This window comes from Culex pipiens, chromosome 1, assembly GCF_016801865.2.
Source record: "Culex pipiens pallens isolate TS chromosome 1, TS_CPP_V2, whole genome shotgun sequence".
Lineage (NCBI taxonomy): Eukaryota > Metazoa > Arthropoda > Insecta > Diptera > Culicidae > Culex > Culex pipiens.
Window position 1 is genome coordinate 19308433 of NC_068937.1, and position 16533 is coordinate 19324965.

Below are 16533 nucleotides of genomic sequence, written 5' to 3' on the forward strand. Positions count from 1 at the left end.
AAGCCTACAAAATTTCGCTTCATTTTGATACCCATTCTGCAAATTTTTTAATCACTATTTAAATTTTTGAAAACCTAATCAAAAAATATTAAAAATCATTTTCACAAAATCGAGCTTGCAATCGAAAAGTACTTAACAATTTTTTTTGTATAAAATGAGCCGTTACAAAATTATAGCAGTTTAGTAATAAATGTTCGATTCCTTTTCCTTTTTTTTGCATTTAAAAAATACTTTTTGAGAGAAATGCACCCCTGAAAAATATTTTTGAGAAGGTGAGAAAAATCCTACAATTTTCTCTCTGGAACCTTGCCAAATCGGGCAATTAGTTTCTAAGATACAGCCTCGCATAAAATTTGAATCGATGAAAACGATTTTTTCCAAGTGTCGCCTAACTAGCCTGTAATTTTCGCGAATGCGAATTCTCGGAAACTATTGGTTCGATTTTTTTTTAAATCAAACGTGGCTTTTGAAAACGTCTAAAAATTTAAGATATTCTTGATTTCAAAGAATAAAATTTGAATTTTTTCGTATTTCTAATGAAAAGATTTGAAAATTTTGCATAAGTTTAATTTTTTTAAACATTGAAATTAAAAAAAAACTATTTTGTGAAATTTTCAAATCTTTTCATAAGAAATATGAAAAATCAAAATTTAGTCTATAAATTTAGTTGTATTATCTATTTTTAGACTTTTTAAAAAGTAACGCTTGATTTAATTTTTGTATAATTATTTTTATTCGATGCAAGCAATGCTGAAAATAAAATCATTTTTGAAAAACAAATTTAAAAAAATTGAATTCTTAACCTTAACATATCTAATTTTAAAACATTGATTTTTTTAAGTGTATGCTATCAAAGAACATGAAAAACATTTTAGTTTACTATGATTAACTTTACTGAATTTACAGCTTTTCATGTGTGATTTTGCATATTCCACCTAAATAGATGTAAAATTACATCGAGAAACTGTATAATTTTTTTCAACATTCCAAATTTACAGTATAACATTTTTTTTATTCAAGTATTAAAATAAAATGTTTTTCAATCTGGCAAACTACACAATTTTAAATAAACTCGAAATAATACTAAATAAATAAACTAAAACTAAATTCGACTTTTTTCCCTCTTCATTACAGGTACGCTCCATCATCGCATAACTCGAACGCCGTCACAACAACAACAATAACAACTTCAAGCAACATATTCCTCCATCGATACACAGAACTCTTCAAATAAAAAAAGAAAACTTTCTCACCTTGCCTCCTATGAGAATCGAACTCATGACCGCTGGTTTACAAGACCAGCGCTCTGCCATCTGAGCTAAAGAGGCGGAGATAAATATAGATTGGCGCACGAGCGGACGCGTTCCCCTGCTGCGCTGCGAAAGCAAACGGATGATTGATTTTTATCTTTTGCGGGTTGAGTTGTTTTATCTACTTTTCGGTGGTTTTTTTTATCGGGTTGAGACAATTGAGCTGATTGTGCCGAAATTTGCTCCAAGATCATAACTCGTTCCGCGGCAAACCTTAACTCAACCCTCGACCTCAAAATGATATGATAACAATTAATTATTCTTAGAGTCCCTGGACACGACCCAGGGGTGAGAGAGGGTGGCATGCAATAGAAAACGGCAGCAGACTCCACCGGGATTTAGGCCACAGAAGACCGAAGCCGCCGTGCAATGTGTGCAATATAATCCGTAATATGGTCAACTCTCGTCTATCCTTGAAATGGGGAGGGGAGATTTTGCTACGCTTTCCCTTCGGGGACGGGGATTTCCCGAATTGGCGGTTGTTCAACGCGCGGCCAAAATCTCTTCGGAACACACCAAGGAGGGGATAAGGTTATGAGCCGGACACGGTGGGTTTGATCGTTGGATTTGCTTAAAATTAATTACATTTAAAAAAATTTCAAATTTTGAAGAAATCGAAAATTGGTCAGAATTTAATATTTTTTTACTAAAATAAACCCATACTTTCCGAACATTGTAGGTTTTGCCTTGGCCAGTCTGTCCGTGTAGTTTCAATGTAAATTTTACCCTTATCAAAGCTTGAGGGAATTGCCATGAGGTGATTCTTGATAATGATTACTAACGTTTGTAAAATTCTTTTAAATTTACTTTCAAAAGAAATTATTGTAAATAACTAGTGATTAATACATTTGTATAAATAATTTGCAAGGTTGAATCTCTCTTACTGACTTATTTGACTATAAAATAACCATCTAACCAGCAATTCAGCATCAGTTCTCTTCAAAGTCTTGCCTTACCTACACAAACAATTCAAAACCATGAAGTTCCTCATTCTGACTCTCGCCTCTCTGGCCCTCGCGGTTTCGGCCCAACTCCAGCACAACGGTTCCTGGGGCACCCGCGGGCCGCAGGACGTCCTACTGTTCCGGGACAACGTCGTCGCCAAGTCCAAGTGGCTCCGGGTCAACAAAGTGGACCTCAGCTACCCGCAGAGGGTAAAACATATACAACTTTTTTTTTTAAAAATTTCGTTTAAAAAAACTGCAATTTTTCAAAAGGGTCAAAACGGAGGCACCATCACCGCCATCAACGTGTACGACGGGTCCACCAACGGGAAGGGGGGCTATGCCAAGATCAAGGCCGGCGGCGTGGGCCAAAACAACGTCACCATCCGGTTCAAGTCCCAGCGGGGCAAGGCGATGAACTTTACGGTGGAGATTTACGGGCAGAAGTAAGGGGGGGAGGTGTAAAGTGTGAAGAAAAATCCGTAAATTGATTTGTAACATTATTTTGTAATTCCAGAGTATTTTTTTAAGTCAATAAACCTAATTATCAGTGTATGGCTTTTTGGGTGTTTTTGAAACCACCTTGAGTAAGGGTTATTCAAAACGCTCAAAAAGCAAAAAAAATGATTCATTGACTCAAAAACAATACTCCAGAATTATAACTTTCATTTTTCAAAAAAAAAAAATAAAAAAAAATTCACCCAAATATGAAAAAATCAAAAAAAGTTTTCCCAATACTTTTGCTGAGAAAATGTTCAACAATATATATGTATCTCAAAATAATAAAAAACCTTAATTAAAACTTCCTCAAAAAGAATTAGGATTTAATAAATTAAAGGCACTGTTTTACTAGAATTAATCCTAATTTCACTGGCAGATTTTTTTTTTATTTTCAATGAAAGTTAAAAAAATGGCTCCAAAATCCAAACAAAACTTAAATTTAGATTAATGGTTTAAGCTATAAAGTTAAGGTCAGAACAACGCACATGATTTCTTAACATTATTTCAAATTAAACTTTATTTTAAACATCTTTGAAAAAATAATGTTGTTCTAGAAATTCATTGCTGACAGACACCTTTTTCATTTTCTGCTAATTTCATTTTAGTTACATCAAAGTTAAAAAAAAGTTGAAATCAGTTTGTTGACAATTTTAACTATTTTATTATTGAATAGATATTTCACCCAAATGATTTAAAACTGCAGAATTATAGTGGCATAAATAGTAAAAACTATAATTTATTACGTGCAAAAAAAGCAGTTTTATTCAAAAAATATATTTTAATATTTAAAAAACATCGTTGCATTCTTTCTAAACATGTATTTTTCACCCCAAAAATATGAAAATTTAGTCATAAGTTGAGAGAAATTTAACAACAAGGTTATCTAAAAAAATAATTATTTTTTGTAAAATATTCCCTAAAAAATGATATCAAAAGTTAAATTTTCGACTGAACATTTTTTAAGTGTGTAATCAAGATTTTTCAATCATTTTTCATAAAAATATTTGAAAAATATTGTAGAAAAAATCTACAAAAAGGTATGTTGTCAAACTGAATGGACAATTAAAAAAATGACTTAAAACTGACAGAGTAGAAAGTAGTATTTTCGACTGATCTTTTTTTACCGTGCAATCAAGATATTTCCAATCATTTTAGATTTGAATATTGAAAAAAAAAATGGTAAAGCAAATCCAGCCAGATTTTTTTATAAGAAGTAGTTGTTGTTGTAAAATTATTTTCCTCGTTTTTTCGCGTGCAAGCATTAACGGTTTAATAAAATTTCAAGTATTCATTATTTTTTACAAAAACAAATCACTTAAAAGTTAAGGAAAGTTTTACTACAGAATTGAAATTTTTTTAACGTTTTATTTATTTTTTGGGAAATATTTCTCAAATTTGTATTAAAGATTGTCATTGCAATTGTTAGTAAACTCAAATCAATTTGATAATTCACTCAATATTTGATTTTTTTTGTGTAGGTACCAATGATTTCTGTTCATGAATAAATACATTTTTTCAAACTCAAAGCTTTCATGTCAAAATAAAAAAAAAAAACTAAAAATATAACGATTCTTTTAAATTTATTTATTTCCAAAAATGAGGAGGTAAAAAAATCTATCAGACGGAATATTATTATCTTGAAATCGTGAATTTCGTACCATGAAAACGTGAAAATCACGATTTTCACGTCAATAATTTTTGAACTGTTTTTGAGCAGCAGTCGTGAATAAATATTCATGACTTGCCATGACCGGTTACACTCGTAAACTTAAATAAACGATTTTATGGTTTAAAAAACATGATTACGATCGAAAAAATAATCAACTCTAATAAAAATTTAATATTGTATGAATAAAATACGTAAAATCGTGATTTTTTATTTGTTATTCACGATTAATTTTTAAAGCCAAAAGTAAAATTCATGAATTCATGAATACAAATCACAAAATGAACAGTTTACTACTTCACGTTTACACGTATTAGTCATTTTTTGTTCAGAAAATGCTTGCCCAAATTCATGAAGTCTCCAGACTCAAGACTAACATTTCAAATGGGAGTAAAAATGAATGTTTGGCCCTTTTGAAATGTTAGCATTGATTAAAAAAAATCAAAATATTTTGTTCGAAAAGATCATAAAATTTCACAAATGTTCATTGGCATTAGAAAATGTGAAAATGATTGGATGAGATTCAAAGAACTTAAATTCACTTTTTTTTCTTTTATTCGCTGTATTTTAGCAATCAGCAGAGTGTCTTCAATGTCAATGTCTTTTATGAATTTTATTGGAAATTTCTGAACTTTCGAAAAACATATTTTCAGTAGTGATTTTTTTTTAAATCGTAAAACAGGATTTTTTCAGTTAGAATTAAACTTGGTAAAGTGATTAAATCATAAAACTTGAACTTTTCGAATGCAAATTTGATTTTATTTTTTGAAGATTTCTATTTAAAAAAACATTTTTTTCACTGAATCAAAACTCCTCGGCAAAATTTTTTGTCCATGGCTATGGCTCAAAAAGTGCAGTTTTATGTTTTATGTTTTACAATTATTTCATAAAAAAATAGGATTTTGGGAAATAGAATATTTCTGATTTTTATTTTTTTTTTAAAAGGTCCAATAAACCAAATTTCCAGTTTTTGCTTTCTGAGTGTTTTTGAAACCACCTTGAGTCAGGGGTATTAAAAAACACCCAAAAAGCAAAAACTGAAAATTTTGTTTATTGGACCTTTTTTAAAAAAAACTCCAGATTTGTGAAAAAAAAAATAGTTAGTAACACCCAAATTTTTCCGTGTACCGATTTTGATAGAGAATAATTGCTTATGTAGAAAATGGCTTTTTACGAAATATAGGTAGTTAAAACATACTATTTAAACAACTAGAATTTCAGCAAAAACAAAAAAATGCTCCCATCTTCAGATTTACAAGGAGTGTTGATTTTCGATTTTTTCAGAGGGATAAGGAAAAATTCTCCACGGTACCCACAAAAAAAGGTGAACGCTTGAAGTAGGACGGTTTTTGAGTAGGTTTAAGGTCTGGGACAAGCACTAAGCAAGCGTTGCGACAATTGATTTGAAGTACTTTAAACAAATAGAAAATACTTCAAAAGTTTATAAAAACTGGTATCAAAACAATAATTGATGTTGATAAAACAATCTCTGATAATTTATAATTTCAAAATTTTACTTATACCTCATTATTCTAAAAGCCCACCTTGCCACCTTCGCGTCCTTCTCCATGCAGCGACCTGCAACACCGTTCACTTCGGACTCCGGTGTCAAAGAACCTACATCGACTCCCCCTCCCGTTTGCCGGAATGACCGCGATTCTTGGCCCGGAATCCGTCGCCGCCATCGTCGTGGGGTTGAGAGCGCGCGTTTGCAATCCCCGTTCAAGTGTACATTTGTCACCTCTTCAATTAGCATCCCCTCCTCCCCCTCGCCATCCTTCAAATACCGTCGCGACAGCGGAGAAATTCGATGCCTCGGCCACTCAGATCAGAGGTTGGTTCCTTGGTGCAGTGTAGACCTCTCTACCAGCGAGGAGACTAATGGCAAATGGCGTATTTTGGCCGCCACCGACTCGACCGCACTATTGAATCAATTGCAATTTACATACTGGCTGGTTGGCTCGCCACGTGGTCGACACACGTGCGAGTTTTGCGGATTTCTCCCGTGTGACGTGACGGAGATTTCGATGAGAAGTGGCGGCCGCCTGCACCTTGCCCGAGTGGAACCCAATTAAGGGATGTATAAAAAAAAAAAAATTATAAACCTTGAAGAATTTTTGGATTTTTTTTAATTTTTAAAATTTATGGAACTTAATTCTTTGTATTTTTAGGGCTTTCAAAATAATAACAAACTTCAAAATTGATAATTTTTTAAGTTTAGAATTTTTATGATTCCGAAATAAAAAAAAAATTAATTATTATATTATTTTAGAATTTTTAAAATATTTAAAACTTAGATATTTTAGAAATTTAAAAAACTTAACAATTTTGAAAAATTTTCAAAGTTTAGAAATTTAAAAAAAATTAAATATTAAGAATTTTTCGAATGTTAAGAATCTTTAATTTTTTTAGAATTTAAGAAATTTTTAAAATCGTTCGATTTTTTTTTAATTTTCGAATTTTTGTTAAATTTTTAAACACTTTTTTTTGAATTTTCCGATTTTTTTTTTTTCAATTTTTCGATTTTTTTTAATTTGTTATTTTTTTTGATTTTTTCAAATTAAAAAAATTTAAAGAATTTAAAGAATTTAAAGAATTTAAAGAATTTAAAGAATTTAAAGAATTTAAAGAATTTAAAGAATTTAAAGAATTTAAAGAATTTAAAGAATTTAAAGAATTTAAAGAATTTAAAGAATTTAAAGAATTTAAAGAATTTAAAGAATTTAAAGAATTTAAAGTATTTAAAGAATTTAAAGAATTTAAAGAATTTAAAGAATTTAAAGAATTTAAGGAATTTAAAGAATTTAAAGAATTTAAAGAATTTAAAGAATTTAAAAGATTTTAAAAAAAATTAAGAATTAAAAGAATTTAAAGAATTTAAAAAAATTACAGAATTTAAAGAATTTAAAAAATTTAAAGAATTTAAAGAATTTAAAGAATTTAAAAATTTAAAGAATTTAAAGAATTTACAGAATTTAAAGAATTTAAAGAATTTAAAGAATTTAAAGAATTTAAAGAATTTAAAGAATTTAAAGAATTTAAAGAATTTAAAGAATTTAAAGAATTTAAAGAGTTTAAAGAATTTAAAGAATTTAAAGAATTTAAAGAATTTAAAGAATTTAAAGAATTTAAAGAATTTAAAGAATTTAAAGAATTTAAAGAATTTAAAGAATTTAAAGAATTTAAAGAATTTAAAGAATTTAAAGAATTTAAAGAATTTAAAGAATTTAAAGAATTTAAAGAATTTAAAGAATTTAAAGAATTTAAAGAATTTAAAGAATTTAAAGAATTTAAAGAATTTAAAGAATTTAAAGAATTTAAAGAATTTAAAGAATTTAAAGAATTTAAAGAATTTAAAGAATTTAAAGAATTTAAAGAATTTAAAGAATTTAAAGAATTTAAAGAATTTAAAGAATTTAAAGAATTTAAAGAATTTAAAGAATTTAAAGAATTTAAAGAATTTAAAGAATTTAAAGAATTTAAAGAATTTAAAGAATTTAAAGTATTTAAAGAATTTAAAGAATTTAAAGAATTTTAAGCATTTTAAGAATTTTAAGAATTTTAAGAATTTAAAGAATTTAAAGAATTTAAAGAATTTAAAGAATTTAAAGAATTTAAAGAATTTAAAGAATTTAAAGAATTTAAAGAATTTTAAGAATTTAATGAATTTAAAGAATTTAAAGAATTGGAAGAAATTGAAGAATGTTAAGAATGTTAAGAATGTTCAGAATTTTAAGAATTTTAAAAATTTTAAGAATTTTAAGAATTTTAAGAATTTTTTTTTAAGAATTTTAAATTTTTTTTTTAAGAATTTTAAGATTTTTTTAAAGAATTTTAAGAATTTTTTTAAGAATTTTAAGAATTTCAAAAAATTTAACTTGTCAAATTACCCTTGTCCTCTTAAAAAGGTGGAAAGGATCAAAATTTTCAACCTCTCAAATTGTAAATCTTCAATAAATCTTCACGCTTAACTTTTTTTTAATTCATAAAAATTCCAAATTACAATTGACACCCCCACCAATGATCCTAACATATCACCTAGAACCTACTTCGGCGGAAAACCCTTTGGCTCTTCCCAAGAGCTGCTTGATGATGGTGGCCTCTTTGGGCTTCAAACAAACAGGAATTCGCCGGCTGCGGAATTTGCGTTTTAATCTCCACGAACAGCCAACCGGTGTCACAACGACCAAGTCCCGGCGCAAGAATCGATTTTGAGGTCCAACGGTGGAAGAAAGTAATTTAAAATGAATAAACATTGGCGGCGGGTCTGACCTGATGTTATGTGGCTGCAAATCTCCGCCCAAACGATGTGTGCCACGACACGGCGGATGAAAATTAATTAATTGGTGTAATTTTATTACGAGTTTTGAGCGAGCAGGTTCCAGATGTACAGGGATGCTTCGATTTTTGTTATTTTTCGAGGAATGAATGCCTCCGACAAAGTCGTTTGCTATGACCAATGACCAATGACCTATGACCATTGACCAATGACCAATGACCAATGACCAATGACCAATGACCCATAACCAATAACCAGTGAAGTTTCTTCACAAGAAAAAAATGCTGCAGAAATTGATTCGATTTCCTAGCATAATTTTCATGAAAAATCAGTTTACATGTTGTTGATGTAATTTTACCGACAATTCTAAAAAGTTTATAAAATTACAAAAGCAAGGTGATCATCATCCTGCATGCATATATTTTTACACAAACATTCTGACACAATTTTTGTTGAAAATTTCCATGTAATTTGACATACATTTTAGGGTACTTTTCCAAAAGATCCAATGCGCCACAAGTTTCCTGTAAACAGAGGACCTTTCGGAAAAGTAAGAATTTATGTTAAAAAAGTACAATTACACATAAAAACATGTAAATTTTCACATTTCTCAACGCAAAATTACTATTATTTTTTTACTGTAATTTCATAATACATGAAAAAATCTAAACGGTCTGATGTAATTTTACACCAACTTTGATGAAAGAAAATATGTCCTTTTTTACTTAAAAAAGTATGTAAAATTACACGTGCAAGCAGAAAGTTTCAAGTCTTTTTGCCTTTCTTACGAAAGAACGGTTTAAGGTAAGCTTTTGGAAAAACGTTTTACTCAGAAAAATTCGTGCACGAATTAGGAAAAATAAAAATAAGTATTATGGAAATTTGATTTGTTGTAAAAAGCCATGATTTGAATACCGTAATTTTTTTTTTCCGTGTGCCATTTTTTTCTGAACAGACCCCATCAAGACGTTCAACTTTGCCGAAGACATCAAATCACACAAAATGGCTTCTTGGGTCATAGCGAAGGCCACCACATAGTTTAAATTTAAATTTAAGTTTGAGCCAAAAATACAAATAAAATCCGTTTCCGGAATCCGTTTAGAATTGCTCATGTAAATTCACATGAAAGAAATTCATATTTTACATTTTTACAGTGGTTCTAGAAGCTGTATTTTAAATTTGACAGATTTTCGTAAGTTTACTTATTCGGCTTATGTTTATGTAAAATTACATGTAAAAGAGGTAATTTTCAAACATCAAAATTATCAATCATTCAAAATTTAACTTTTTTAGCTGTTTTTTTATTTTTTGTGGTATAAATTGTCGTGGGCAAAATAAAATGTATACTGAATGAAACAATTGATGATTGCATTTTTTCGATGTAATTTTACTTGAAGAGAATTGCACGTAAAGGAAAAAAAAAACTCATATATTTTTAGATGTAATTTTTTTACTTTTCACTGACATAAATTCTGTCAGCATCATCCGATGTTTTTAACGTAAAATTTTACACAAATTTATTTATGTGACTACTGACTTGTATGAACGAGAACTGATGCTGGAAGTGAATGTGGACTCGCTCTTTTATTCGTCTCGTTTTTGATATCGTTGAGAAATGTAAGGCAATAATAAGGTCACCAGCAACGATAAATGAACTCACGATAACCGAGGCGATTAACACATTTCAAGAATAGCTTGACGAGCGTTAAATTTGCACGATGGTATTTGTAGTTGACAAAAAAAAACGAAAAAAAAAAACGTCCTCCATTGAGGTTTGAACCAGCAACTTTTCAGTTGGGGACTCAACGCGTTACCACTGCGCTAAGAAACTCGTGTACGCATCAGTGTTTAGGTGTATTGGTGCGATCTGCAGATCGCTGTCAAGTTTACACGGGCACGCTTTGATAGAAAAGCCATGAATCGGTGTAGCAAAACTGGGATGATAATTTTGGCAGCATTTTTTTCCTTTGGGTGTACACAAAAAAAACCAATTCGCTCCAATTTGAAACTAGCTGATGCGTTTTGCATTTTTTTATTCATAAATAACACTGATTTGACATAGTTATCAACCCTGGCTCCACCGCTGCTGCGGTCCGTACAGCTCAACCGTGACGTTCAGCCCTTGACCTTTCAGGGACGTCAGCAGGATCGTGGTGTAGTTGCGGCCAATACCGCCGCTCAACAGTTTGGGATTGGCCCGGCCCTTGGGCGCCTCGTAGAAGTAGATGGCGGAAATGTTGCGCCCGAGTTGGCCCTATTTAAAGAATTTTTTAAAATTAATTTTTTTAGACAAAAAAAAAAAATGCAACTCACCATCGCCGGATATTGCAGCGTCTGGTTGACCGCTTTGCTCGAGAACCAAGAGCTTTTGGCCTTTTTGATGGCAACGTAATGACCGATTAGAACGTCCGACTGTTTCTTGTTGCCCCACCTGATGGTGTTTTGGCGACTTTGAGTCAACGCCAAAGCGCTGAAGCTTATCAGAACGATAGCAAACAGGGCGAACTTCATGGTTGCTGGAAAGTTTGTCGAAGGCTGCAACTTGCAAACTTTTTGAAGGTTGGGACTTGAAGGCGAACTGATTCTGGAGGAGAAATTGGTCTCCCTTTTATAATGGGATCGATCGGAAGCCAGCGATTGAACTAGAGAAATTGAAGAAATGACTCACTGATATCATCATCGAAGAAACATCACAACTATTGATTTTCCTAGCCTCCCCGATAACGAAATTATTGAGAACAAGTTGTTGACGCACTTGAGGTGCATATAGTTTACAAATTTTCTAACAAGAAAAATCACTCTCGGGTTGTTTTGACGATGACGAGGGTTATTTTCACAATTCACACGTGCAAAAATGTGACAAATATAAGGCATTGCAATTTAATTGAACTTAATACAAACTATTTACAGATAAAATCAACAAAATGTCAAAAATATTTTTCTCAAAAATTCTGGCAATTCAAAATTTGCAAGACCCTTGAAAAAAATGTTCAATATTTTTGTTCAGCACCATTTCAAAATGTGCTCAATAAATCAAGGCATTTATTTTTCCTCAAAATTTGAAAAAAGAACTAGAAAAATTATTGTTATTTGTTAAAATTACTTTTTTATGGTTCCTCGTCCTAAAATTTTTAAACGGTAAAAAAATCTATTTTTGTAATGGTCACAACTATAACAAAAGTTTGATCAAACTAACTCTAGAAATTGTTTGATTATGTGGCTTTTTTGTATGATTTTTTATTTGATTTATTCGTAATTTTTAACTTTTAACTTTTTTATGCATTGAACTACCACAATACACAACATTTTTAAAATTGATGAGCAGTTTTTTTCGAATGATTTTTTTTTTTTCATCTAAAGACGATAAAACATCTTATGCAGTAATGGAAGAATCTTCATCAAAAGAAAATCTATTGATGTTCATCAAGAGAAGAGTTTTCGAAGGGAAGGGAGCATGGCTCTCCTCTCTCGCGCACGAAAGATCGGTTAAAAGAAACTTAAAAAAATCATCATCTGGATAATTAAGCGAAACATCGATTTCACTACTACACTTGCAGGCCTAAAAATGACCCGTCACTGTCCGTGAATGATCGATGTTTGTAAACAAAACGAAATAAATTAATTTAAGTCGTGCCAACAATGAGATTCACAAAAAATCTTCAACTAATTGTTTTTTCTTTTTTCGAAAAGTTTGGTAGCGTTTTTTTGTTTTTTTTTTTTTTTTTTTTGCACGATTTGCCTCCTCTCTTTTTCACAAAAGAAGCAAGTTCGGAAGCGAAAAAGATTTTTCAGCGATTATTTCATCCCTGCTCTTAAACGAAAAAAATCTGCCATTTGAGTTATTTTTGATTCGAAGTTTTCGAGGTTTTAAAAATATGCTTGTATTTTCTTCGACGAAATTATGTTTTTTTCAAAATTCTGAGTACGCCATGTACGCATCCAATTTTCCCTAAAAGTTCCTTTGACATCAAATTACCAAATCATCATCATTTCAGGCTGTAAATTATAGAAAAACACGTCTTTTCCGACAGCTAAAACATAAAAGGGGTCGTACCGCCCCTCCGTCACGAGATATCGAAAATTGGACCGCGGATTCGTGAACAGGGACAAAAATCAATTTAACGCGAATCGATTTCGTGAGAGTAGGCAGAAAATTACCCAAATATGAAATTATTATTTTATTTTGTTATGTAATTTAACTTAAATTCTGTTAAATGCATTTTTTACACATTAAATTAGGCAATATTACATAAAAAGAGGTAAATTTACACCTTCAAAATTTCATAACCCTTGAAAAGGTCCAAACGGTCTGCTGTAATTTTACACAGATTTTGCGAAAAGAATAATGTAAAATGTTCGCTCAAAAAGCATGTAAAAATGACATGAAATGGTACAGCAAATACGTTTATCAAACCAGATCAAGTTGGTGGATTTCATCGAAAATTGTAGTTAAAGAAGTTCAATTTTTGAATGTGTAAAATTTGATACAAATATATCACAAAGATGTAAATTTACATAATTTCTTTAAAAACAAATCTATACACATTTCCCATGTGATATCACCATGATCTTATTTAACAGTTTTACACTGATATTGAGGAAAGAAAAATGTAAAGTTCTACCTCAAAAACCATGTAAAAGTTACACGCGCGGGCTGAAATTTGTCTGTGTTTATGAAAAAAAGAATGTTTAAGGTAAATAACCTCACTGTTGTGTCCTACGTATCAAGTTCCTGCTGCAATAGTACCTTTTTATTTCTTTGCAGGCAAAAATGTTAAAATGTTTATGACAAATCAATCTGGTGGATTTCATTGAATAAACTGTAAATTACACAGTTCTAAAAAGTTCAATTTTAGAACGCGTAAAATTTTACAATATTGTATTTTTTTATGTCAAGTGGTCAAATTTTTAAATCAATCAAGACTAACATATCAAAAGGACGTAATGTTAAAGTTTTGTGAATATTGTTTTCGAAAAGATCGGAAAATTTCACGAATTATTTAATATTTTAATAATGAAAATCAGACCATGAGTTGCTGAGATATCGATATTACAAAATTGTGGGTTGTTTGGGTGAGACTTAGAAAACATCAATTTTCCTGTTTTTAAATCTTTGTGTGGCAATATCTCAGCAACTAAGGAGTCGTATCAACAAAGTTTAAAAAAGCAAAATAAAGAGAATTTTCTCAGCTTTTCAAAAATATGTTTTCAATGGTGGGCAAACACGGGCACTAATTCAAAAAAATGAATAACGTATTCGATTTTACATCGAAAAATGAAGTTGAAAAATTTTTGCGACCAATTGTCGATTTTTTGGAAAAAATAGTATTGATTCAAAAAATCGAAACTCAGTCAAAGATTTTTTGCCCGTTCTGGAAATTTCTGAAAAGTTGGCATTTGATGTCCCCTAAAACATATCAGAAAAAAATAGTATTTTTTGCAAATTAAGTTTTAGTGACAAAAAGTGAAATTAAAAATCATCAAACAAATTTTAAGGCATAACATTTTTTACAACTTTGCCGAAGACACCAAATCGATCAAAAAATTTCTTCAAAAGATACAGATTTTTGAATTTTCATACATCATTTTTGTATGGACAGCTGCCAAATTAGTATGGGAAATTATATGGACAACACAGCTAAAAAAGTAGCTTCTTTGGGCATACCGAAGGCACCAAAAAAGTTTTAGCTGGATTAAAAAATACAAAAATCGAAATAAAAAAAAAACCCGCAATTTTGTAGAGAACTGCTCAAATACATCAGAAAGATGTAAATTTACATGGTTTTTACAGAATGTCTGTCCACACTCATATGTAATTTTACAATGATTTTTATTTACTGTGTGAAGACAATTAAAATTCAAGGGAAATTTTATATTTTTGTAAAGAACCGCTATCACATCTTAATTCTAAGTTTAAATTCGGGAAACTTTCTCGTTTTGCATAAACTAAACTATAAAATCCCATTTTATCGCTGATCACACCTATCAGTCACCTTCCAAGTGTAGCGATTTGCGCATTTCAAGATCATGAAATTCGCAGCACTTTTTGTCACGTTAGTAAGTCTCGTCGTGCCCGCAATCTCCCAGCAGCACAACTTCAGCTGGGGTGTCCGCGGGCCGTACGACGTCCTTCTGAGTAGAACTACGATTCTGGAACCAGCCAGGTCACCGTACCGAACTCGAAGTGCAAATCTATTCTATCCGGAGAAGGTTGGTTGCCCCTTTTTTCTGTATTTTTTGATTTTTTAATGAAAAAAAAAACAACTTTTCAGGGTCAACCGGGTCGCACCATAGCTGCGATCAACGTTATTGACGGATTCGGCGATGGAACGGGTGGAACCGCCCGGCTGTGGTCCGGTGGCCTGGGCCAAAACAGCACCACGGTACGGCTGCGGTCCCAGCGTGGTCGAGGGATGAACTATACGGTGGAAATTTATGGACATTAGGCTCCAATCTACAATTTTAATTCTAGTTGGTATCAAGATTTAACTGATTAAAAAAAGGTATGAAATTTCAACAAATATTGTTTTTAGATTTTACGTAAACAAAACCGAGACTTCACTGTACCACCTCCCCAAACAACAACAACAACGAAAGGGTTTCCAGGAAACCTGGGAAATCCGGTGGCGCCCATCTCATAAATTCCTTCCGCCGAGCACATAAGTCAGTTAGCTGTCGGATTTGTTCGCGAGACCGGCCGGTCATCCAAGCAGCCACGTTCCCCGAGTTTGTTGTTGTTGTTGTTTGACCGCCGCCGCCGGGTTAGATTCCAAATCATCATTTTGCGGGTTCTTATTCGCGCTTTGCGGAGACGCACACTGAATCAATAACGGGCTGGGATTGTGTGTCTTTGGCCGCCGGAACGACCGTCGGGGAACCGCAACGCCGTCGCCGTCGCCGCCGCCGCGTTTGTTTTTGATGAATGGTGAGAGTAAACGCAAACTTTTCGGGAAGTTTGCGTTGATTTATGCCGGAATTAGGCCGGTTGACGAAAATTTAGCTTTCGTAGACAAAAAAGCTTGAACAGCCAAGGGTTAAACCTCCCCGAAAATTAAATCAAAGCAATCCAAAAGAAATCACTCTCCGAGAAACAACAAAAAAAACCCACACCGATGCCGGACGCGAGTTGGCTCGCGACCCCTCAACGGGCTCGTTGGTCTAGGGGTATGATTTTCGCTTAGGGTGCGAGAGGTCCCGGGTTCAAATCCCGGACGAGCCCACCGCGATTCTTTTTTGCTTGTCGAATCAAATAATACGGTACGTGAAGTCAGCAAAATAATTGGCGTGTGCTTTACTGTTGGAAATAATTGATATTATTACGAGCTTGGACGTGAGTCGACATGATGACAGGAGGGCTAATCATGATCTGGTAGTCACGAGCGGAGCGACTTTGTAGCATTAAATTACGCTTGCGTTAGCACTTTGTACTAATGCTGTGTGTTGATATAAGGTTGAGTTTCTTGAGTTAGCGCGCATGAAAAGTTCAACAAGAAGGAAAATATTTATCTTGTTCAAATTCGGGTTTGAGAACCAACTTTCAAATCAAATTTTATTGATATTTCTTTTATTTTTCCCTTGTTCAGGAAGTCAATTTAGCAACTATGAAAAACTTTACTTCTCTTGTTTTGTGTTTTTCTTGTTTCATTTTGAGTATTTTATTTGCATTTATCTTGTTTAGTTTATGTTTGTTTTTGATAGTGTTTGGATTATTCTACCATCTCCTATCATTACCTTTTACCTTTTAAGTTTAGTTTTAGTTTCGTCATGTTTTAACAGTTCACTTGTATTTGTTCATTTTCAACTGTAGAATGATACGATTATCATTTAAATAGC

General features: G+C 31.8%; 4 protein-coding genes and 2 non-coding genes across 7 annotated transcripts in view; 3 read left to right on the top strand and 3 right to left on the bottom strand.

Annotated features, from left to right (window-relative positions):
* LOC120415618 (uncharacterized) overlaps positions 1-11289 on the bottom strand; it is a 296505-nt gene extending 285216 nt beyond the window's left edge. The window contains exons 1-2 of one of the 2 annotated variants that reach the window (XM_052706604.1): positions 11014-11289; positions 10765-10954 (exon numbers count right to left, since the gene is read on the bottom strand). In XM_052706604.1, coding sequence (XP_052562564.1) covers positions 10766-10954; positions 11014-11211 — 387 coding nt within the window. In that variant the 5' untranslated portion in view covers positions 11212-11289 and the 3' untranslated portion in view covers position 10765. Of the gene's footprint in view, positions 1-10696; positions 10955-11013 lie in introns of those variants that run through there. The other variant, XM_039577214.1, reaches the window with a different exon arrangement.
* The window catches only part of LOC120415614 (uncharacterized), a 349245-nt gene that overhangs the window by 291996 nt on the left and 40716 nt on the right, over positions 1-16533 (bottom strand). The window lies entirely within an intron of this gene.
* Trnat-ugu (transfer RNA threonine (anticodon UGU)) lies at positions 1256-1328 on the bottom strand. The gene has a single exon. It is a non-coding gene; the product is annotated as a tRNA-Thr (tRNA).
* On the top strand, positions 2093-3096 carry LOC120415620 (probable salivary secreted peptide). Its single transcript, XM_039577217.2, has 2 exons — positions 2093-2464; positions 2528-3096. The coding sequence occupies exons 1-2, from the start codon at positions 2288-2290 to the stop codon at positions 2702-2704; spliced, it is 354 nt and encodes a 117-aa protein (XP_039433151.1). The 5' UTR covers positions 2093-2287; the 3' UTR covers positions 2705-3096.
* On the top strand, positions 14591-15190 carry LOC120415619 (probable salivary secreted peptide). Its single transcript, XM_039577215.2, has 2 exons — positions 14591-14910; positions 14973-15190. Exons 1-2 carry the CDS (start codon positions 14728-14730, stop codon positions 15144-15146), a joined length of 357 nt encoding a protein of 118 aa, XP_039433149.1. The 5' UTR covers positions 14591-14727; the 3' UTR covers positions 15147-15190.
* Positions 15848-15919, top strand: Trnap-agg (transfer RNA proline (anticodon AGG)). The gene has a single exon. It is a non-coding gene; the product is annotated as a tRNA-Pro (tRNA).

Coding starts and splice junctions, on each gene's coding strand:
- LOC120415620 (XM_039577217.2), top strand. CDS start 2,288: ATGAAGTTCCTCATTCTGACTCTCGCCTCTCTGGCCCTCGCGGTTTCG. Junction 2,465..2,527: donor ACCTCAGCTACCCGCAGAGG/GTAAAACATATA, acceptor ATTTTTCAAAAG/GGTCAAAACGGAGGCACCAT.
- LOC120415619 (XM_039577215.2), top strand. CDS start 14,728: ATGAAATTCGCAGCACTTTTTGTCACGTTAGTAAGTCTCGTCGTGCCC. Junction 14,911..14,972: donor ATCTATTCTATCCGGAGAAG/GTTGGTTGCCCC, acceptor ACAACTTTTCAG/GGTCAACCGGGTCGCACCAT.